Raw genomic sequence first — 23,413 nt, forward strand, 5'->3', positions numbered from 1 at the left:
CTGATCAGATTTTATGATTAAATGAAAGGTTGATTTTTGTTGTTATCTTGTTTGATTAATGTTTTACGAAACGTCAGATGTGGGCAATCAATAGATGCACCTGTTACGCACACCCAAGTCATGTCACACTCTATTCTCTCATGATTCAAACACTCTTATGATGCATAATACATGAACAGACTAAGTGTTTAGCCCTCTTAATAAACAACATTTATTGTTTTGAAAGATGTAATTCATACTGCTGATGAAAAGAAGCATTTAACAGATGCTTTTATCTAAAGCGACCTGAAGTAACCTTAAGTTAGACCTGCTGCTCATATATCTGCCTTATCAGGACTGAATCAGCAACATTTCATTTATCAGTCCTGATCCTTAACCACCATTCCACCCCTCTCCGCTCTGTCACCTATATATCCTTATAGGACCTTAATGCTATATTACATAAATATTCCACAACTGCCCCAAAAGCTGAAACAAATGTGCAGGCAAACTTTACCCAAATCAATATGAAGCAATGAAAACCATTACAAGTCACATGGATGAAAATAAGTTTATAATGGGATCAAACCATAAGGTTTGAGTCCAGATTTAGGACCAGATGCCTCTGTGATGATTTTAAATTCTTATTATTTTATGTGATTTTCACAACATTCTCATTTTCCTAAATTAAAATAAATTTTAAAAGCACTGCAATAAATAGGCCTACTTCTCTGATGCATGAATATTTCACAATGTAATGAAAAAAGAATGTTTTGGAATTATCATTTTTCTTAATGATATTTCATTCTCACTACTTTCCTACCTGGACACAATATGCATTTATTTATTTACTTTTTAAAGTTTTCAAAAGCAACATTTAATGTTACTTTTTAATGTTAACATTTTGTTTAGTAAAAGGGTGTCTTTTGTGGATTTAATACAATTTACTGTAGTAAAGCGTTACTATACTATGGCTATTGTTGTAAAACCATGTTTAATTTGCGTCAGGGTGATTATGGTGTTATTACGTGCATGAGTTTTAATATTTAATTTTTTTACGGGTTTGTTGCTGTTGCTGTTTTGGCCTGAAGGGGGCGGAAGTTTGTTTCACTTCCTGATCCGGGGCGGGGAAGCGCGCGCGCTTGTTTATCTGTGGATTTTTTTATCACCAACTGCAGATTCTAGAGGTAAATTAATTAATTTCTACGAGTTTTACTTTTTTGTTTTATATATCAAAACACATTCCCGTAGAAGGAAACAGTTTATTTTAATTTCCTCTTCTTTGTCATGTTGCTTTGAGCAACTGTCTCAACAAAGGAGCTAGCTAGCAGCTAGTATGCTAATGCGATCAATGTTTAAATGTGGATTCAAATGCACAAATGCTAATATATTACATTTGTTTACTTGAATATCGTGTATTTATGTTGTAAATAAGTACAAATAGCTGAGGGTAGTGAAGTTTGTACGTTAGTAACGTTACATTAGTGGAGATAAAATAATGTAGCGCTGCTGTCATGGCTATTCATGTGACTTCCACTTTAATTATTATGTCTTAAAACTGTTTTTTAACAATAACAGAAAGTCTCCGTTTAGTTTTCATTAGCAAATGTCTATATTAAAATGTATACAGTTCTTTTTACACAAGTTTTCAATTTAGTAGAAACACTACACAACTTGTGTTTAGTATTTTAATGGCCATTGTTCATAGTTTTAATCTGTTTTGTCTGTTATTTGAGTGAGTGTTTTGTTTAATCCTGGCAAAGAGCACCCTTACGTGAATTAACTAGTGGTTTACTACCTAAATGATTGTTGGTTACTACAGTAAAACCATTATCATTACAACAAATGAATCATGATTTAACCATTGTATTTGTATTAAAACTGTGTGTATACATGTGTTAAACGAAACACCCAAAATACTTTTTTTAAAGGGTATAGTCACATAATGTTTATTATGTCAGCATAAGAATAATACTTGTCCCTACAAAGCAAGGTGATGTATTATGTGTGAGTAAATAATGTATTTGCAAGATAACATATCAGTTATTCAGATTGAATTCTGTTAATAAAGCAAGTCTGACTCTGAACTCTTGTAAAGACATGCCTCTGATGTAAATCCTCATTTAAATGACGCACGGATTGACCTACCAGAATATCTGGTTTGGAGACGTTAGTCAAATGTGTTGGATTTGATTCAAAGCAGCAGATCGCACACGAACCCCTTTAACACGCATCTGATGCATGTTGATTGTGTGGTGTAAAACAACAGGGGTGTTGTATTGATTATCCTGTGTTTCTAAGTTTTCAGACTTTGATCCTGGAGGGGGTCCTATGCTGGGTTACTTGAGCTCAACATGTACTGCTACCACCAGAATTTAGAGTTTTAAATAGGGGATATTAGAAGGACGGACTAGAGTTGGGATATTCTGAACGCCCTGTGGTGGAATCGCTTTTTTTCTACGAAGGCTGCAGCTCCATTCGGTTTGTGTTAGCAGGGTTTAAGCCATGTCGGACGGGCGGATCTATGTGGGAAACCTTCCTATGGACGTGCAGGAGAGGGACATTGAGGATATCTTCTACAAATATGGAAAAATACGGGATATTGAGCTGAAGAACAACCGAAGCACCATCCCGTTTGCCTTTGTCCGTTTTGAGGATCCACGGTGAGTCGCACAGCCTCCGAGAACTTGGACGGGGCTTTTCAAGTGTAGAAAGAAAATTAGGAGCACTTTCCTCTCTTCCTGTAGGGATGCCGAGGACGCTGTCTTTGGAAGGAATGGATATGAATTTGGAAACAGTAAGCTGCGTGTGGAATACCCACGATCCTCTGGATCTAAATTTAGTGGACCTGCGGGAGGAGGAGGAGGAAGAGGAGGAGGAAGAGGAGAGGGGAGGAGGTTTATGCCGGTGGTCCGTAGATCCGAGTTCCAAGTTATTGTGACGGGTGAGTTAAATGTTTAGTCTGTTGTGTCATTGTGACATCAAGATAGGTGTTCCTTATCTTATTGTGAACGAATTCTTTAGTGCACATCTTCATCCAAACGTAATAACGTGCTTCTACTGTCATAAAAGGTGTTTATAGACCGCATGGACTCCCAAAACATCCTAACGACAACTTCCACAATCCGTAAATCAAGTTCCATACATCCTATGCACATACATTTGCCTTGAAATGCCCCCAAATGCACACTGCGATTATGATCTCACCTACAGATTGAGTGCGCTGTCAGGTGTCCAGTTGCCCCTGGGGCGGTGTCCTGCCAAGCTCAGGAGGTCCGGTCACTTTGACTATATAGGTGGTTTTATTCAGGTTCAAATAATAAGTATATTTGTAATTACTTAACACAGAGACTTGTTAAAAGAGGTTTATCGCATCGCCATAGAGAATGGCTTCGCTTTAATAACAAATCTTAAAAAGTAATCATACAAACATAACAACGAGAAGTCTTCACCGCGAGGTTCCGCCTTGAACCATGTCCAGTGTCTCTTTTTATAGTGCCCCGGGTATACAGAGGGGCAATGTAGCAGGATATAGACTCCTTATTTGGACTTTACAAAAGACACACTCATCAAAACTGTGCCATACATCGTTCCCCTTTCTAAATACAAACAATCCGTTGAAAGCGCAACACCTTGTTACCCGCAATGGAGATATCATCTCACAGAACCGTTGGCACTTGCGTCTTTACAGAACCGAGACATACATATAGGTCCGGTTTCACAGACAAGGCTTAAGGCTAGTCCCAGACTTAAATGAATGTTTGAGCTGTCTCAACTAAAAATAACTTGCCCTAATATATCGTAAAATATTTTGTCTAAAGATGCACACAGGTAATGTTTCCTTCTAAATCATTTTTATAAAAGTGACTCAAATATCCTAATCCAACTAAGGCGTAGTCCTGGTTTAAGATAAACCTTGCCTGTGAAACTGGGCCATAGCGTTTCTAGAAGCATTTACACCAATGGCCTGTGTTGCAAACACGAAGCATACCCAATTTAACTTTTCACCCATCGTTTAAAACGACTCTCATATGGGCTAAAGTTTCATATAACAGTCTGGGGCTTTTATGGCCCGGTTTCACAGACGAGGTTTAAGGCTAGTCCCAGACTAAAATGAATGTGTGACCTGTTTTAACTGAATATAACTTGCCCAGAAATGTCTTAAAATATATCTGTGCCATTGTTTTGACAGCCAGCACTGATTCTTCAACCAGTGACAAAGAATCAACCTAGGCTGTGGCTATTTCTAAGTTAGAACAAATGTCACTAGTTATTAATATTTCCCTTACAAGCATCATAAACTTCTTACCGATCCGTTCTTGTCGACAAATCGACCTTATCATTTGTGTAACTTTAGAAATCATATCATCCGTTGATGGCTGCTGCGTTTGGTCTTCCTCTCTTCTTTGATCCTGATTTTCTCATTTCTGGAGACCTTGGACAATTAAATCATGCATGTCATACTTGATGGGTTCACGGTGAAAGGACATATCATTTTTATTGGTTCTACTAGGTGCATTATACACAAAACTAAGAACTTCTGGCTCACATCATCTAGCCCTGTTATTTCATATTTATCAAGCACTAATATGACAGTTATATTTAATGTTTCTGTGGTTTAGGAATGTAGATCAAAAAAAGTCTTTATCTTGCTGAATGTCCTATTTCATGTGACAGTACTTCTTAAAGCATTTTGTAGACGAGTTGTTTGAAGATGAAACAAATGTCTCAGACGTGCCCTGTTGCCGCTTTCGCAGGTCTGCCTCCCACGGGCAGCTGGCAGGACCTGAAAGATCACATGCGGGAAGCAGGCGACGTGTGCTTCGCTGACGTGCAGCGGGATGGGGAGGGTGTGGTTGAATTCCTCAGGCGTGAGGATATGGAGTATGCACTGCGTCGTCTGGACAACACAGAGTTCAGATCGCACCAGGTGAGGGCTGTTCTGTACACACATTTGTTATTTAAACAGTTTCTACAGCGAACCAGTAGCGTGGGTTTGGGGTGGGGCATTGACAAGACGATCAGTTTGAGCTCGTCCATCTTGAAGAAATGTCAATGTCTGTTTTGCAGGGAGAGACTTCATACATCAGAGTGATGGAGGATAGGGGAACGAGCTGGGGTCGCTCGCGTTCCCGGTCCAGGTCCAGGTCTCGCGGTCGCTACACCCCCCCCTACCAGAGCAGAGGGTCGCCCCCTCCGCGCTACCGCTCCCCCCCACGACACATGTCCCGCCATAGCCCCCCATCCCGACGAGCCACCCTCCAGCATCACAGCCCACCTCCACGCCACTACCGATGAAGCACAGAGACCCTACAGCTCCATCAACTTTCTGTTTGAGAGTTCTGTAATTTACATTCCATTATTATAAAAACCCAAATGGCCTTATTCAAGTTCATTTTATTATCAAATCTCTGAGTTTTTGAAAACGGTCACGTGTTTAAAGAGCAGATCATGTGACGATTTCACTCGCAGAAATAACTTTTCCAAAAACAGAAAGCAGAAGTTTTGAAAACAGTTTTATCTTTTCTGATTATTGGTATTAGGCACAAGTCAGACTAAAGACACAAATCTTTGCTTGATTTCATAGACACTAGAGTTTTATTTTTGATCATTTCAATACAAGGCTTACATTTTAAAATGTTTCTTTATAAAATCTCCCCATGTGATTTTTTTGTATCATGTGACAACTGTATGTGAAATTACTTTCCTTTTTTCAATTAAACCATTGAGTCAAAGTTACACAAAATAATACTAAAGTGTCATTTTTACACACCAGCAGTATCTGCGTTACGCTCTTTTCAGGATTACAGAGGCCTGTAAAGCTCTGTAAAGGAACTTTTTTCTATTTTTAGCTATGATCTTAATATATTCCATCTTCAAGATGCTGTTCAATATCTGAGCATATTGAGCTGTATGAAGGCGAGCTTATTGTAGATATCTGTATACTACATTTTTTTTATTTGATTGGCATTTGAAATGAAAATTCTTATCCAGTTCTCCCAAGCAACTGAAAATAAAACTAAAGCTGTTAAAAGCACACTTAATTCGTGGTTTGGCATCCGCCATAGCTGTACCTATATTACTATTAACAGCACATGCATGAGCCTTACAAAGATATGAATGTGTTAAAAAAAATAAAGTATCCACTCCACAATGCTCTTCTGCATTGACCTCAAACATTGCTCTACATAAACACACACATCTTATGAGGCACATTGAAAATACATTTTTCACTGGTAACCAAAAATGTCCTTAAAAAATCAAACTGAACACGCAATGCATTCTTTCTGCATGCCCAACAGTATCAGCAATATGTTGCTGACAGACCCTCTTCGATAATAATTTAACAGACAAAGCACCAAATGCAGAAACTTTTTAGTCTCAACAATATGGATGATCCAACAGTTCACTTTATCCAGGTGTCCATGAAAAATTCAGCAGAGCAATGTCCCTCTGTCCATAAATGCCAGAGAAATCCATCACACCGATAAATGATATCAGGTGATGTTCAGGTGAATATCAGCTGTCCGCTTTCTCTTTACTGGGGCCCATGAACTCCAAACCTTCTATAGGAATGTCCTTCTCTTTGATGGCTTTCTGTAAGTACACATCAGTGAATAACATTATATTAACATACAGTGGTCCAAAAAATTTCACCATGATTACTCCATAATTTAAAAACCCACAAATGTTTAATGTAGTAATATGATTAGTAACTTTGTATTAGCACCTATTGTATTATTGCTCCTGTATGACATATCGCTTATTGCTCCCTGAACTCTCTGTAAGTCGCTTTGGATAAAAGCGTCTGCTAAATGACTAAATGTAAATGTATATGAAAGCTAACAGTTATTGTCACAATAATTCTATTAATGCATTTTGTGTTAAATATACAAAGAGGTCAAATTATAATTTTTCATCGTATTAATATTTAACCTCTACTTAAATCACCAACTCACCATTATAATTCCATGACTAAAAATAAACAGATGATTTAAGGACAATAAAAGCATGAAGGTATTATTATTAATACAAGTAGTAGTATACGTAATATCACAAAACTGTAGTATTGTCACAATAATTATCTATAATAACTACAGAAGATAATTCAAACATAACTGTAAATCTTATTATAATAATATTGGTTTATATATAATAACACTGGTGGTGGTTGAGGAGAGACCTCCCTCATATGATTGTAAAGCGCTTTGGATGTACAGCAATACACAGAAAAGCGCTATATAAATGCCTCATTCATTCATTCATTCAATATAAAACAACACATAGACATCACTAGGACATTTATGAAATATTGTTGCTTGTTCATACAGCACATGGTATAAAGCTGTGTTTTTTACCTGAACACATGTTTGATATTTCTTGAAGAATTCAGTACACGGATCTCCACTTCGGTCTCCCTTCAGGAACTTCTCAGCAAACCAACGATTAAAACACTGATCGTACTCGCGTTTGAGATCCGTACAGCCCTCACCGACACTGTTCATCTTCATACACACGATGATGTATCTACTCTTATATCACTGTGCATGAATTATTATTATTATTATGTGTTTATTCCCTGATCGCGACTGACTTTGCCAATATCACATGCCCGGGAGCGGCGCGTACTGATGACATCATCACACTATAGGTTAAAAGTCTTAAATATGAATACAAATGTATTATTATTATAATACTTTGTTAATTCCCGTGTGAGTTTATTTTTTATATTTACTATTTTGTTTAGTGTGAGTGTAAATTTAATGAAGTATATGAAGCTGTTCATTACACTAGCGAATATATTAAACAATTTGACTGTGTAGCGTCTACTTATCCTTTGTGTTCAGTTACGTATACTACTAGTTTTATTTTATTTATGCTATTTATTTTGTATTGATTTATTTTCTTTCTTTTTAATCATATGTTTTATGTTTAAAGTCCCCGTGAACCGGAAGTTAGGTTTTGACTAGAAGGGATACAGCTACCTCCACTGGGCATGCGCACTTCAATACCGCATAAATTTTGTCACGCTGAAAACAGTTAATTAATATTTTTTTATTATTGTAAGTTGGGGTAGGTGTAGGCGTTAGCTAATGTAATTTATTGTAATTATATGGCGAGATTTTGCACCACTTCCGGCCGTAGCTGTATCCCTTTTAGCAACAACCCGGAAGTTGCGATCGTTTTTACTTCCGTATTCTGACGCATTTCCGAAAATACAAATTCTAAGGAGAAAATTGGTGGGCGTGGCTTGCGGTTTTCACTGAGGAATTGATTGGATGTATAAAAACAGCCGTTGCATTTTGAAATAAAACTGGCAGCAGACTGACAGTTGAAGGGGAGGGGTAAACGGATGCTCCACCCAAGCCGTCTAATTTACGTCATTTGAGATAGTCATTCCAGGGCGGAAGTGTATTTTCAGATTTTAAATGAAAAGATTATGAGAGTACGTGAATTTTAAAAAGAAAATGACCCACATTGATAAGCTATTTACTTTAAACGCTACAATATTTCATGAAAAAAATAAGAATTATAATTTTTAATTTCACTGGGACTTTAAGGTCTGTCTTTTGTCAATATTCATCTCAGGTTGCCTGTTTGTGTGTACATTTGTTTGGTTTCAATAAATAAAAAAATAAAAAAAATGAACGAATGAAAAAGAGAAACACTCAGAAAAAAACACTTTTCATGTTGCACAGTTAACAGATTCAAAACACTGTCAGTTAGTTAATTTAGTTCATTCTCCTGTGGAAATTTGCTTTGTATTAGTCTAACAAATTTATAGTTAATTCATTTATAATTTTTGGAAAAGTTTTAATTCATAAATGCAGAAGGTGCATATGTAGGAAATGTTATATTATAATACTTAATATCATTTATGCCTTGATGGATGGTTGTGATATTTTCTAATGAAGGAAAAGAAATCAAAGGGGACATCCATAATCTCACAATTATACAAACAATATATTTGTTATTTTCAGTTTACATGTTATTTTCAAGTAATTCACAATGATGCCAATACAGTCAACACACACATTTATTAAATATTATAATACAGATTATATCATATGCAGCACGCAGTTCTGACAGTATACTATGTCGTTTCACAGAGTACAATAAAAATATATAGGTTTCCAGAATAAATTCAACAAATCTTTTGTGTCTTCTCGTCAGCAGTTCGTGTCACTGTGGCTGTGAGCCAAATACATTTATCATCATCAAAGTTTTTTTTTTTTACAATGCACACGGCAAACATGTTTACATATTGTAATATTGTGACCTACATACGGTATCATTCAATGTAAGCTAATGATACAGAGCTTAAAACAGCAATACACACAAAGAGAACCGATAAAGAGATGAAATTGGCATATCAGGAGGGAAATTGGTTTTTAATAACACTGGCACTTTAAACAATCAGTCGGAATTACTGTTTCAGCAGTTTACCACAATCACATTAAATCCAACAAGTGCTAAAAGTATGGAACAACCATACATGTTTGGCTGCTGGTAGTTCAGAGCACATCTGTCCAGACCTCTCACACACACACCTATATGGCATACATCAGATATATGAATATTTGTTACAAATTAAAACTCTTCATCACACACACACACACACACACACACACACACACACCAAATGGCTTTGTGACACAAGTGGCCACCGCATGCGTCCCTGAACAGAGAAACGTAAGGCAAAAAGATCAATGCACATGAAAGTATCTCTGGTGATTGATTGTTTTACAGTAAAGTTGCTTCACTGAGTGAGGTACTTCATTGTATAGCAGCTCAACGTATTCGACTTAATGTGTTTATCTCATGACATCCCTGTCCTCCCAAAAATAAAAGAACGTTAAAAGGATAGTTGAAAGACAAAAGCACAAATTCTGTCATCATATATTCACTCTAAAGACATTCAAAACCAAACCACAGAAGATATTTTGAGAAATGTCTCAGTGGTTTTGTGTCAACTTCATACAATGAAGGTCAATGGGGTTCGATGTCGTTTGGTTAGCAACGTTCCATGAAATATCTTCTTTTGTGTTTGACATGACATGAGGGTGAATAAATGATGAACTTTTTGGGTGAGCTGTCCTAAATGAAGCGTTCGAATAGAACAATTAAGATTTGTGCATATTGCTCAATGTAATGGTTATGAAAATCATGTCGCAATGCAAAAGTCTTAACTGTTCTTAACATTTCATTTTCTTTTTCTTTCGGGTGTTTTTAGTCTATGCTGATCTGACAACAGCTACTGTCTGATCTCGCAGACGACGCTTTCGTGCAAACATCGTGACGTGAACTCTAAACCTTTACAGAAATGATTGTGACCGATTATCAACCCTCTCTAATTTCCGCGTATTTAAAAAATAAATCAATATACAGCATTATTTTCAATACTTTGTGCTTTTAGATCGAAATCGATCTAAATGTGCATCAGAAAGGGTGTGTTTTCGCATCTGGTCACATACACTGACTTTCATAGACAATCTTTTTTAATATTTATAGCCATCTTTAACCTTCACAACCTTAAAAAACTATTCTCCATGTATCTCGAAATAACATCTCTTTTTTTTTTTTTTACCGTGCGCGTAGGGCCTTAATGAGCACAGACGGAAACAACACAGCCATTCTCATCTATTTCACCGAAAATGAACATTTTTCACATTTCATCACGGAAGGGAGACACGGGAAAGCGTTCATTTATTCTCAATAAGGATCTGGACCTTGTGGACTAATTCTCGAGCCATCACCAGCACCTTCGGGACATCATGATGCTCGGCCATTTCTGGAGAGAAAAACAAACAGCGTGTGATCGTCTAACATTGATTCTGCATTAGTAAGACATCATTTCTTAGAATGTAACATCACGTCTCACCATTGAAGAACTTGATGATGTCTGTGAAATCCATGTTGTTCTCCAGGATGATGTCTCGATACAGCTCGACCAATGCCAGAGCGATGAACAGTACAAAGTGCTCAGAGGAGGCATAACGGGCCGCCCAGATGGTCTCCCACACCGAGAACACGTCATCATAGACCATTTCTTCAAAAGAGACAAAACCTCACGCATCACATCTCTGTATTATCATGCAGACAGCGTTTAAAGAATTAAAGACTCAGATCTGTCCCAGCAGCGTGCATGCGTCTCTCACCTCTCTTGAAGTCTAAGAGAAACCAGCGATAGCAGAAGTAAAAGTGTGTGTAGTCTCCATTCTGCTGCATGAGCTCAAACAGCTCAGAGTCCAGAATCTGATGAGATGCGATCGAGACACACAGAGGTCACACACATGTCTGCGTACATGTATGTATGTATGTGTGGTCTTATTTGTCTATCCTTGTGAGGACTACATATCTACACAAGGACATTAAAAGGAGCAGCCAGAGAGGTCCCCAGGATGGAAATGTGTTGATGAACATCTTCAACGATGCTTCAGTTTTTTAGGTCGGATAAAAACAAAATAAGTTTATAGCAAATAACAAAACAAACATGTGTGTGACCAAATGTCCACACAAAGAGATGAGGCAGATGAGGAAAACAGCTCGTGAGTCATAATGAATGAGTATTTTATTCAATGTAAACACGCGGAACGTTTTCTGTGAGGATTGTGTTTAGGTTTAGTGGAGAGAGGGAGAGAGAGGGATTGTGTGTGTTAAGTGTACGGTGTGTATACAAGTTGTGTATCAGAAAGTATGCTAACTTGAGCTTTTGTGCATATTAAATTGAGCTGTGTGAGTGTGTGTGTGTCAGTTGTGTCAGGGTTAGAGTATTTTCCATTGTGTGTGTGTGTGTGTGTGTGTGTGTGTGTGTGTATGTGTTGAGTGTGTGAATACGTGTTGAGTTGTGTGTGTGTGTGTGTGTGTGTGTGTGTGTGTGTGTGTGTTGAGTGAGTTTTTGTGTGTGTATTATTGTATTTCGAATTCAATATGTGTCGAGTTGTGTGTCTGTGTATGTTAAGTTGTGTGTGTTTGTTAGTGTATTTTGAATTGAATGTGTGTTGCCTTATGTACAGTATGTGTGATAGTGTATGTTGAGTGTGTGTGTGTGTGTGTGTGTGTGTGTGTGTGTGTGTGTGTGTGTGTGTGTGTTGAGTTACAGTATGTGTGAGAATGTGCATGCTGAGTTGTGTGTGTGTGTGTTAGTGTATTTCGAATTCAATGTGTGTTGAATTACGTGTGTGTGTGTGTGTGTGTGTGCGTGCGTGCGTGCGTGTGTGTGTGCGTGTGTGTGCGTGTGTGTGTGTGAGTGTGTATGTGTGAATGTGTAAATATATGTTGAGTGTGTGTGACCTGTATCAGGGAGCGCATGTTGGCGAAGTGTGTGTCCATGGCTCCTCCGTGAGGAAAGTTCTGGTTCATTCTCTTCATGAGTTCAGTGAAGCAGCTAAAGGCTTTGGCCTCTGATAAAAAGAAAAAACAGAAACAAACTTTGCAGCTATTTCACAATCAAACATCCAATCAGATTTTAGTATTAAAACTATCAGGTTTAATAAACAAATATAGAGCGATGTAGGTCTAGTACCGTCATCCAGGATGACCAGCAGCGGAGCGAGTAAATCGCACATTCCCTGGACGTATCCGATATCAAGATGCTGCCACACGTAACTAAAAGAAACAATCGACATCAATGTAGTGCAGTAAACAGATCTCTGTAGAAGAGGTTTGGATATAAACACTGGACACACACAGAGCTCTGTAGATACCTGCACATGATATTACGCAGTTTCTCCAAGTTGGCCGGAGTGAAATACCAGAAGTTTCTGTCGCAGCGCTGGACGTCTTTGTCAATCCGGTGGAGATTCAGTGTGTACAGGTCAACCAATTCCTGCTGCACACGTGAGAAATAAAAATCACAAAACATTGAGTTGAGAATATTGAGAGTTGAGACATTTTTCCTCACAGAAATAAAGCGAGAACATCTCTACAGACTCTTACAGAGTAAGTGGTCCCAATAGACGACACCGGAGACGCGACATCATTCTTGTGCTCCCCCGTGACTGCCAGAGAGTCCGGTTTGGGGAATAAATTCTCCATCTCCGGTTCCTCCTCAGAGAGCGCGGATTCCGTTTCCTCGGGGCTGGTGTTGACGCCCGGATCCATGCAGAGCTCCAAAGCCGGCATTCCCATCGATTTCCCCCCGGACGCGACCATGGGGCGGCTCAGGGTGAGTGGGACCCTTGATGTGTTGCTCTCTGAAGACATAAAGACCACGGAGGACGCGATCTCTTCCATCTGCAGAGCTGAAGGAGAGTCATCTGACATATCCGGAGATTGTTTGGATAGCGAGGTGAGGAGACAGCAGCTTTCCGACTCGGATCCGGTTAACTGTTTGATGATGGATTTGGCTCTGTTGTGATCGGACTCCCAGCCGATAGATTGTGGTGTCGTGATGTTGCTCGCATGTAGATCTGTCACATTCTGAGATTCGGGTTTTGATGAAAGTTCAGAATCGTCGGCAGACGTTTGCATCTCTAAACCGGAGGCTCTGTGTTCTTCCAAAGCTTTGGGTTTGTCTTTGTCCTCCAGTGAGGACTCTGTATTGATCACATCTGTGTCTGTGTTTTCTTTTTCTTGTGAGTCTGATCCCTGCTCGGCCCCTGATTTAGTTTTTTCTTCCTGGGGCCGTGTGGACTCTTCGACCTCGGTTTGGTTTTCACCCTTGATGTCTTCTGAATGCGACGATCTTGTCTCATCTTCACATATTTCAGATGATGTTTTGGTGTTTTCTACACTTTCCGCCGGTTGAGTTTCAGCATCAGACATTTGAGGTTTACTCAGCTCCACCTCTGAGTTCTTCGTCGGTGAGATGAGAGCATCTTTCGCTTTGTCCTGAGCCCTCAAGCCGTTTTCTCTCTGCTTCTCATCCGGGTCAGAACAGGAGGTGATGTCAGTTTGAAGTTCTGCTGTCGGCGGTTCTCGAGCTGTTTTGGGACCGGACTCTGGCGCGGACGTCTCCTCTGTGCACGGAGAGCAGTCTGAGAGGCCGGACGTCACAGAGAAGTTACGAGATGACGGATGGCCAGAATCTGGAGAACTGGTGCAGTTTGGAAACGTTCCGTTTGGGATCTTTGGCTGTGGCTTCTCATCTTTTGGTTTGGGCTCAGATTCAATCGGGTCAACTTCATCCACCGAGCCAAATACCTGCTGATGGTAAAAACAGATAACAGTGTGCAAGGGTGTAACTTTGGTTTGAGAAGTGGGGGGGACACAAAATGTTTTTGATTTGAATCCTGTCACAAATTCAAAATATCTTTGTTTTGCGTTGTTTTTGGTTGTTTAACTTGATGAAACCATGAAACCAAAAGGTGTTTTTATTGTGTAGCAAACGTTGATGTTCATGAAGGGGGAAAATGCGAGTATTGACTCAGAAACGAAGGAAAAGGTTGACTCTCTGTGTCCTGCTCGGTACTAGTACTTCTCCGTGGCGATGACGGCGTGCAAATCATTACAAACAAATTTGAAAGTGAGAGGGACACGAACAGGATTTTGAAAAGTGGGGGGACATGTCCCCCCTGTTCCCAGTGGAAATTACACCCCCGACAGTGTGTGAGTTTCATTGTTTGAAAGAGCTTTACAATGATAATCTAAAGCCCAAACGAGTCACAAATACGATCTCTTTAATATCTCAGTTTGGTTTCAAAATGACGCCAGTAGTCTCAAATGATGGATTTCAGAAAAGAACAAAACATTTCTCAATAAATTCTTCCAAGATTGAATGATCTGAGCTGTGCTCTCCTTGACATCAATGTTTACATGGAGATCAAATAGAAACTTGATCCGCGTCTCAGATATTTCTCCTGAGAAAAAGACTCACGATTTCTCCATTAGAGTTTCAGGAGAGTTGTCTCCAACTGAGCTCAGATTTGTTCCCAGATCAAACATTTCCCAAATCCAGTTTATTTGACCTCCACAATCTACATTTATTTTACACCTCCGTACTCTTCATGCATATCAACAAGTGTCTCAATTCTTCTGTTTTATTTCTCAGAAGCAATCGTCTGCGACTAAATTGAGACTTGAACTCCAGAGACTCGAATGAAGTCTCACCTGAGTGCTGCTGTTGGAGTCGCTCTGAGAACACGCACGACTCTGTTTCTCTGAGCTGCACTGAGACTAAATAAAGAAACAGAAATGAATACACACAAACTAAACATCGCTACCGATTTAGATCTTCCTGCAAGCTGTGTGTGGGTGGAAGCGAGCGTAAACATCTACATCGGTGCTGATGGTGGAGTCCTGCCGCGATTCGCTGGCACCCGACGCACACTTAGCCAGAGCAGCGGCGTGTTGTTCCTTCTCACGCTGTCTCACGATGGCCTCGCATCCCAACCACTCGCTCATGGTCTGCTCGTAACAGGCTCGGACCTGCTCGTCCACCTGCAGAGAACAGCACGTTTACAGATCTGAGGTTCTTCAGTGTTTGTGATGTTTCGAGGATTCTGCATCTCTCACCTCCTGCCTTTCTTTGGGGGTCATGGTGAAGTGGTAGTGTCCTAACAGGAACGGCCAGACCTCCTTACGCAGAGACGGTTCCACACCGCCGTAATAAACCAGCCGCAGGAGCTCCTCTTCCTCGAACGCCTGACGAGAGGAAACCGAATGCTTGTCAAAGTGCATTTTAAAGAAGTATTAAAATGGATGTTTATGGAAGGCTACATACAGTACTGTCTTGTAGAAATGTTTTCCACACTTCTGCGGACAGCCCACCTCTGGCATCATAGGGAAAGTCAGGCTCAACGATGGTGGGGTTTACCAGGGCTGACAGGTGGGTACGGACAGTGGACAGATGACGACAGTACGCCAACCCTTAAAAACGCACACGTCACATTAAAAGTGAACACTGGAAACGGTTTTCTGAAGTGCACAACGGGCGATAAACGTCATGATACATACAGCCGTAGAAAGCACGAGAAATGATCTGATGTTTCATGGTCTCGCAGAGTAACTTCAGCGGCGCCCTGTAAACAACACACGCACAATAAAATATGATTTTGTTTTATAAATGATGCAAGCACAAGCATATAGAACCATTCACTTGACCAAAATCTTAAAATATTAATGATTAAAAAAATAAAGCAAATGCTTTAATTTAAAAATGAACTGAATGATTTGAATAAAAAATGATTTGAATTTGTGAAATTATTTTCATAGGCAAACATATATTCATAAAAAAGACAAACGGAGGCTTGCGCTGAATTCCAACCACATTTAATACGATTTCAAGTTGTCAATCAATTCTATCCCAGAGCAAGAAGCTCACTTCTTGAAATACGTTTGCTATGTCTCCAAAAAAGGATTACAGGCCGAGATATTAGCAATCTTCTTTATTCGCAAGGAGCAAAGTAAAGTGCTCAGTGCTTGTTTACAATCAACAAAGGTTTCGGTCACATATGACCTTCTTCAGTGTTTCATATTTCCAATCAACTATTCAATCAATGACAGTCAATTATATCCAGAGGAGAAACGGTCAATCAGACAATCAAAACAGTCATACAATCAATCTTAATAAACCATCATATATAAAGTACATAACATTTTTTTTCCGATTATGATTTTTTAATTTATTTTTTATGATGGTTTATTAAGATTGATTCTATGACTGTTTTGATTGTCTGATTGACCGTTTCTCCTCTGGATATAATTGACTGTCATTGATTGAATAGTTGATTGGAAATATGAAACACTGAAGAAGGTCATATGTGACCGAAACCTTTGTTGATTATAAACAAGCACTGAGCACTTTTACTTTGCTCCTTGCGAATAGAGAAGATTGCTAATATCTCGGCCTGTAATCCTTTTTTGGAGACATAGCAAACGTATTTCAAGAAGTGAGCTTCTTGCTCTGGGATAGAATTGAAAAATATAATTGTGTCAACATACAAATACCTTTCATTAAGAAACTAAATATGTTATTTGAACATTTTTTATAATGCATGAGAACGAAATAATGAATCAGTCAATAAGAGGACAGCATAGATGGGAACTCTTTCAACACTGACAAAAATCTTGAGATTATTCTTTTTTTATAAAAAAAAATATTTGACAAAAACATTTCTGCAAATTCCAAAAATATTTTATATATATAAAATATGTAAATAAGGGTGCACTTGTAATTTATTCATGTTTTTTTGTCACAACATTCTTCATAATTACTATTATGTAATTACTATTACATTATGGTTTTGTTCCTGAAGATACACTTTATGTCCTTTATAAAGATTTTGTCAAATATGACTTGGATATTTTATCTGCATCAAGAATATGACCCATATAAATGGAGAGTGTATCATATGAGGATCAGACTAGCCTATCGTGGTTGCATCCGTTGGGAAGTCCTCCATCCGATGAGCCGTTCTGTGAGCAGGAGGAACAGGAGGATTTTCTGGGGGCGGGCTGCCAAAGATTCACGCTCTGATCCAGCAACTCTGGTGCCACTGGAACAACGTGAGAAATGTGAACGCCTATATTATCACATACAGATATTACACAGCTGCAAGTGATGGGACACATCAAGACTAACATACCAAATTCCTGACTGCTTGGATATATGATCCGGAAAACATAATCGGTTGCTTCGTCTTCATCTTTGTCAGAGAATGACTCGCAGGATCCGTGCGGGCTCCTGTTACGCAGTTTTGGGAAAACCTTTCCCTGGAATGGAAACAACGCTGCGACTAAAACAATGTTTCTTGTTCCAGCTGTTGAACAATGAGTAACGTAATTTAAGGTTGCAAACCTTTCCTCTTTGAGACCACAGAGGAGGATCTAACTGGCCATGAGGCAGAAGGCCTGTTTCCAGACACGTGAGGAACTGCAGGAGATGGCCGCCTTTTGGAAACCGGAACGGAGGTCTCTGGATCCCATCCTGGCTCACCAAAACCACCGTCCCACCGCTGTCCACTGCACCCCAACAGATTGTGTCAAACCCATCAAAGTACTGCTGATATATGGAACAAATGTGTTTATGTACCTTGCTGATGGCAGTGCAAATACACAATCTCCTCCAGACGAATCGTCATTGCGTAATCCCAGTACACACTGCGGAGGAATGAAAGAGTTTAAAATCCTTTCATTTATAAACCCAGAAAACATCTCTCACTACCGTCACCTTTTCTCATAATCCAACTCGCCCGTGTTTCCGTTCATCAGCTGGTTTGGTGTCCACTTCAGCGTCATCAGATCTGCGGTCTGATGGAGCGAGAGGTATCCAGGGATAGATTCCATATCATCTGTCTGAGAAAACTCATAAGATTTACTGTCATGCTGTAATAAAAGTGCCAATTGTCAGCATATCCGAGCGATGTGTGACAGCTTGACATACCGGCTGCACCAGGACATTATTCTTCCCGAAAAGCAGCGTCGCTCTGGAATTCTGATGAAGAGATTCGACATAATCCCGAGCCCAAAGAGAAGGTCTGTCATCCATACTGCCGCTCGACTGCCTCTTCTGGATCTAAACAACAACAATGATTGCTAAAATAAAGCTTTTTATTCAAGTACAGTGCCAAGTTTCTCCTCAAATTCATTAATATTTTATGAAATTCATTCATATCGTACAGTATCAAAATTGAAGAAAAAATCGAAATATCTATCAATGGGGTAAGAAAAAAATGAATTCAACAAACAAGCAAAAATGTAATTTAGTTGCTTTGTGGGAGCAACTATTAAAATCAATTGTGGTATTTTGATGGGTTACACAGTTAAGGAGTTCAGTTTGAGAAATCGGATCAAGCAGATGATGTCATGGATGGACTCCAGGCGTGTCTTACGAGAGCGGGGCGTTTAGTGGGCGAGTCCTGTCGGCAGTGACCGCTGTGAATGCGATGCCTCTGCACCAACTCATCGGCCGACGGATCTGTCCAGAAGTGATTGGCTGTCTTTGCTTTTGTGTACTCCAAAGCACAGGGACCAACTAAGAAACACACACTACGGCTGACCAAAACTTCACATTTTCATATTATTTGGTTTTCAAAACAACGATATCGAAATACACATTTAATTCAAGAAGCTCATTTCAACAAACATTTCTGAAAAAGAAACAAAGCAGATACCGAGCAAAGATGCAAGAATTGGACCATCGACTGGGTCTCTCAACAGAGCCTCTCTTTCGTAGAATTTGCTGAAATACAAAATAAAAGTCTCTCAGGCAATGTAATGCAATTCAAAGGCTATGTTTTGAACAATACACAAACATTTCATATACACAAATATATACAATATACAAAAAAGTGCTGTTTTAGTAATATACAGCCACAGAAAAAATTGAGGAAGCATTCCAAATAATCATCATTTCTAGATGTGCTGTGGTCATTCCAGTCCAGTGTCTGTTAAATTTCAACAAAATCAAACCTCAGGAGTGACAGAAAGTCGTCCAACAGCCATGTGAAAGAAAATTCCCCCATTAACAACTATGACTGTTGTATTGCTTAAGAGTCAATCTGAACTTGTTTTCTTTGCCGTATTTGAGGTCTGAAAAACACAGCATCTTTTCTGTTCACCCGTTTCTCCAGTTTTATTTTCTGCAAATAAATGCAAATAGAAACAATATTTTTATTTGAAATTTGAGAGAAATATTGTTAGTCCTTCACAGAATGAAATTTTACCTCAACACTTACCCAGAAATAGTAAATGAAGAAAAACTGAAAGTAATTTTGAAACGGTTTTCAGCAGCTGTATATTACATTTGAAAAAACATGAAACATTCCTTCACCTGCTGTTCTCCACCAAGTAAAGGACGATTTTATCCAGCACTTTTTCCGTGAGCGCTGTGCGAATCCAAAGGTGTTTGATAGCCAGAGGGGACAGGTTGGGCGGTCTGGACTGTTTTCTGACACTCTCCTGACTCATCTGAACTTGGTTTTGTCTTACGTTGTAAAAATAAAAATCATACTGGATGAAAGTCCAACATCAGGTTGGGTGAGATGGGAAAACACTCAATATGAAGTCAACACTGAACAAATGAAGAGTCTGGTTCCAAAATGAGATAACTCAGAAAAATGTTCAAAAATAAAGTGTATTTCTTGAGTTATTATGGCTTAAATCAAAACAAACTAACTGCAGCTTGATTGGTTTTAATTGGAATGCACAGTAAAAAAAAACATGACTTTTGTTTCATGAGTTAACTTATTTTGGAACCAAACTCTTCAAATGTACTTCTAAACACAAATTCCTGGTCGAAATGCAGCATAATCATTTGCTGGCCTCTGAAATGACTTTTCTCATTGAAATTACTGACATTTTATGTCATCACTGGACTGTTTCTCACTTGTTCTCGATAATCTGTTCCAACTCCTGGACCTTTCTGCAGAGTTCCTCAGCCGGAGGAAACATCTTCCCCACCTTCATGAAAAGAGATGCCAGCTTGTTGCTGCGCAGGAACCCCGCGGCTCGCCGCTTGAGTCCGTGAAGCAAGCAGGCTTCCACGACACCTGCACAAACATAACACAACCCCACACATTCTTCACTCTGCCTAATGATACACATCCTCGGTTGAGTCACTCATATTTACAGTATGTTTATCTGCTTGTTTAAAGAACAGACAGAAGAACATGACATGTGCTCCGTCACCGTCATGAACAGACCGTTGGGTGGAGGTGGTTTGGACGTGGTGCATGCCATCAGTCAGACTAACCGATGCCGCTGAGATAACCCGAGTGATTAGTTGTCCTTTCACCAGCCCACTCACCATACTGACACGTCACCACAACAGCTCACACAAGATTCAACTTTCCACTGAATGAGGTAAACCGGAAAAAAGTTCTCGCTAAACTTTGAGTTAAGTCACCGTTTTGTGGGCAGAGCAGCGACATACGGCTTTGCACTTCCCGGGCGAGCCAGGTTTGAGTTCTGATGCTGTTTCTATATCAATCTCCACCACTAAATAAAATAAAAACATCAGCATTCAAGAAAGTGTAGAGCTTGTTAAAGGGATAGTTCACACAAAAATCAATTCCGTCATCATTTATTCACCCTCACGCAGTTTAAAACCTGTATGTGATTCTTTATTCTGTGGAACACAAAAGAAGATATTTTGAGAAATGTCTCAGTCTCGATAGAAGTCAGTGTTCTTTGGCTACCAATTGTTTACCTCATTTGTAAGTCGCTTTGGATAAAAACGTCTGCTTAATGACTAAATGTAAATGTACCAACGTTCTTCAAAATATCTTCTTTGCGTTCTGCAGAAGAAAGAAAGTCAAGCAGGCAAGGAACATTTAAGGAGACACCTGAGCCATATCTACAAACTGGAATAATCCGCAGCTGAGATCAACTTACCGCAGAAAGAAAATATGTGACTGCTGTCCTCATGCACAAACTTGCGGGTCACGGCCTCTTCCATGATCTGTTTCACCTGAAAGTCCCAAAAACCAACATCTGAGAATATCAAAGGCATTTTCTTCATTGACAACCTCTGAGTATTATGGATACAGAGAGATGCAGCGGTTTCCTGAGCATGTGTTGTTTGCATTCACCTGCACCTGCAGACAGTGATGACTCATAAGAGAACAGGAAGGCGCAAACATAGCACTGAATGCGCTAACATGCTCTCTTACTCTGTGGCTGTGTTATTTTCCTTCATTCGGTGTACAAGCACGTCTAAAATGAGCGATGTGGCTCTGATCAGAGGTTTTGGTGATGATGATACGCACATGCAACACAATTTGGAGCAGCTGTCATATGGTTGACCTATAGAAGCTATGGGAACGAACCTACTATGTTTTGTGAACATACGTTACCATCACTGACAAAATTAGTGCAACAAAACCAAAGTTGGAAGGCAATTTTAGTAATTTCTTGTCTACTGGAATCCCACAGAAAGGAAATGGCTGTGGTGATGAATGATGCATTCTGGCACCAGCAGGACACACCAGAACGACCTTGTTTATATGGTCTTTATATAAACGCAGCAAAGATTTGCTGTTAACAGCGACAGATGGATTGTGATAGAAATACTGTCCATGCATCACGACCAAAGAGAAGACATGCTTGGAGTGAGCATGTGGCATTTTCATCTGCTTTATCATCATCTGATTCAATAAACGACATTCTGCATTGGTGATGATGTGTACAATGTGAGATAAATACGAGGTGACGCTGATACAGAGACGCAAACACATACCTCCTTCTTCACGTTGCGCAGCAAGCGCTGACGCGTCTCTGATTCTGTAAACACATACGCACATTCTCATCCAAAATCATTCCACAAAAGGTTCATTTAACAAGGATCAAACACGATCTTAAATGAAAGATCTTACCGCCCATGTCTGATGTTCGTGTTGTTGTCTGATAATGGTCAATGGATGTCCGTCACAGTGAGTCAGTGCTGCGCATCGAGGGCGTGGCCAACTCACATCCAACGCATCATATCTGTTGACAAATATGAGGCTGATGGTGTCGATCGGTCTCCGATTTCAGTCCGATCTTTTAACGGATGCTTTCGTTTCGGCGATTTTCTGAAATCTAGAACATTAGTACGATGTTCATGAGATGTGGGAACATCTTGCTGTGATTGGTCACATGAAAGCCATCACAGAATGATGCTATCCCGGGTCGGCCACGCCCTCTTCCATGGACCAGACTGGAGATACATGCTTAGAACACACATATGTGGGAGGATGTGCCTACTGAATGGTTGTTTGCATGCTATTTTTTTACCTGGTGGCTTTGAAACGCCACGTGACCAGTGAGGTCAGCACCATGGATAGCGAGCCATTGGAAAATACTGTGACTTGTACGGTCACATTTGATTTTTGTTATTTAAACATAGGCCTACTGGTATAAACACACTATACGCACAATTTTGCATTAATACAATAATAATACATAATAAATAATACAATTATTTAGACAGCATAAAATTATATCAAACTTTATTGTTGTTTAAATGTGACCTTGATCTCATTGGCTGGTGATTGTCAGACCCTTTTGTCAAAAGGTTATTTATCTACCACAATATTTTATTTCCCACTTTATGCTATTTGTAAGATAATACGACCCCTACAAAGCTAAGAATAGAATAATAAAATAAAACACTCAAAGATAATTACTTTTTATATTATTTGCAATCAAAATAAGCGTTTCTCTGTAATATGATATATGTCTAACAAGTTTAGTTAGTGTATGAGCAAATGTCACTGTAAGGAAATAGAAACGCTTATTCTATTCTGATTGGTCAGCTCAGCTGTCCCAGTCTGTTGTGATTGGTCAACTGCAAAATAGCAGAGGACTGGGCTGGAGATCGTTCGTAACATTACAAATTCTAATTTTGAGTAAATCTCCACACTTTATCATTAATCGTTTGAAACGGGCAATTTTGTTACACAGTTTTAAGTATAAATATTTACAGCTGAAAAGAAAATCATTATTGTTTATATAGCAGGCCGATATAAGCACTACCGTCTACATACAGTATATATCCATCTACACACTTGAT

General features: G+C 39.3%; 3 protein-coding genes across 7 annotated transcripts; 1 reads left to right on the forward strand and 2 right to left on the reverse strand.

Moving 5' to 3' along the window:
* The first annotated feature begins 1,056 nt into the window (after positions 1 to 1,056).
* Positions 1,057 to 5,724, forward strand: srsf9 (serine and arginine rich splicing factor 9). Of its 2 annotated transcripts, none has more exons than XM_057320725.1 (5): positions 1,057 to 1,166; positions 2,475 to 2,642; positions 2,727 to 2,923; positions 4,737 to 4,909; positions 5,050 to 5,724. In XM_057320725.1, the coding sequence occupies exons 2-5, from the start codon at positions 2,485 to 2,487 to the stop codon at positions 5,275 to 5,277; spliced, it is 756 nt and encodes a 251-aa protein (XP_057176708.1). In that variant the 5' UTR covers positions 1,057 to 1,166; positions 2,475 to 2,484; the 3' UTR covers positions 5,278 to 5,724. The 2 variants fall into 2 exon arrangements, with proteins under 2 accessions (XP_057176708.1, XP_057176707.1); XM_057320724.1 differs by having other exon boundaries at positions 1,080 to 1,166; positions 2,281 to 2,642; positions 5,050 to 5,721.
* Positions 5,725 to 5,897: 173 nt separating this feature from the next.
* On the reverse strand, positions 5,898 to 7,624 carry triap1 (TP53 regulated inhibitor of apoptosis 1). Its single transcript, XM_057320726.1, has 2 exons — positions 7,338 to 7,624; positions 5,898 to 6,576 (listed from the first exon to the last, which is right to left on the reverse strand). The coding sequence occupies exons 1-2, from the start codon at positions 7,488 to 7,490 to the stop codon at positions 6,499 to 6,501; spliced, it is 231 nt and encodes a 76-aa protein (XP_057176709.1). The 5' UTR covers positions 7,491 to 7,624; the 3' UTR covers positions 5,898 to 6,498.
* A 1,374-nt stretch (positions 7,625 to 8,998) lies between these two features.
* sgsm1b (small G protein signaling modulator 1b) lies at positions 8,999 to 22,513 on the reverse strand. Of its 4 annotated transcripts, none has more exons than XM_057320723.1 (25): positions 22,236 to 22,510; positions 22,100 to 22,143; positions 21,256 to 21,331; positions 20,249 to 20,411; positions 19,694 to 19,846; positions 19,035 to 19,102; positions 18,753 to 18,895; positions 18,305 to 18,436; positions 18,092 to 18,216; positions 17,954 to 18,021; positions 17,720 to 17,883; positions 17,508 to 17,634; positions 17,291 to 17,417; positions 15,877 to 15,941; positions 15,644 to 15,789; positions 15,436 to 15,564; positions 15,199 to 15,360; positions 15,031 to 15,096; positions 12,919 to 14,124; positions 12,687 to 12,811; positions 12,506 to 12,588; positions 12,274 to 12,383; positions 11,139 to 11,235; positions 10,862 to 11,029; positions 8,999 to 10,771 (listed from the first exon to the last, which is right to left on the reverse strand). In XM_057320723.1, the coding sequence occupies exons 1-25, from the start codon at positions 22,240 to 22,242 to the stop codon at positions 10,683 to 10,685; spliced, it is 3,843 nt and encodes a 1,280-aa protein (XP_057176706.1). In that variant the 5' UTR covers positions 22,243 to 22,510; the 3' UTR covers positions 8,999 to 10,682. The 4 variants fall into 4 exon arrangements, with proteins under 4 accessions (XP_057176706.1, XP_057176705.1, XP_057176704.1 ...); XM_057320722.1 differs by having other exon boundaries at positions 12,919 to 14,127; positions 22,236 to 22,509; XM_057320721.1 differs by having other exon boundaries at positions 17,291 to 17,634; positions 22,236 to 22,513.
* Between the last annotated feature and the right edge of the window lie 900 nt (positions 22,514 to 23,413).

This window comes from Triplophysa rosa, linkage group LG22 (assembly GCF_024868665.1).
Source record: "Triplophysa rosa linkage group LG22, Trosa_1v2, whole genome shotgun sequence".
Classification (NCBI taxonomy): domain Eukaryota; kingdom Metazoa; phylum Chordata; class Actinopteri; order Cypriniformes; family Nemacheilidae; genus Triplophysa; species Triplophysa rosa.

What these genes read in the sequence shown, in the direction of transcription:
- triap1 (XM_057320726.1), bottom strand. Translation starts at nt 7,490, where the DNA reads ATGAAGATGAACAGTGTCGGTGAGGGCTGTACGGATCTCAAACGCGAG. An exon ending in AATATCAAACATGTGTTCAG is followed by an intron (nt 6,577 to 7,337) that starts GTAAAAAACACA and finishes GTGTACTTACAG; the next exon opens with AAAGCCATCAAAGAGAAGGA.
- srsf9 (XM_057320725.1), top strand. Translation starts at nt 2,485, where the DNA reads ATGTCGGACGGGCGGATCTATGTGGGAAACCTTCCTATGGACGTGCAG. An exon ending in GTCCGTTTTGAGGATCCACG is followed by an intron (nt 2,643 to 2,726) that starts GTGAGTCGCACA and finishes CTCTTCCTGTAG; the next exon opens with GGATGCCGAGGACGCTGTCT. An exon ending in GTTCCAAGTTATTGTGACGG is followed by an intron (nt 2,924 to 4,736) that starts GTGAGTTAAATG and finishes CCGCTTTCGCAG; the next exon opens with GTCTGCCTCCCACGGGCAGC.
- sgsm1b (XM_057320720.1), bottom strand. An exon ending in ACTCCAACAGCAGCACTCAG is followed by an intron (nt 14,128 to 15,030) that starts GTGAGACTTCAT and finishes TTTTACCATCAG; the next exon opens with CAGGTATTTGGCTCGGTGGA. An exon ending in GCTGGTCATCCTGGATGACG is followed by an intron (nt 12,384 to 12,505) that starts GTACTAGACCTA and finishes TCTTTTTATCAG; the next exon opens with AGGCCAAAGCCTTTAGCTGC.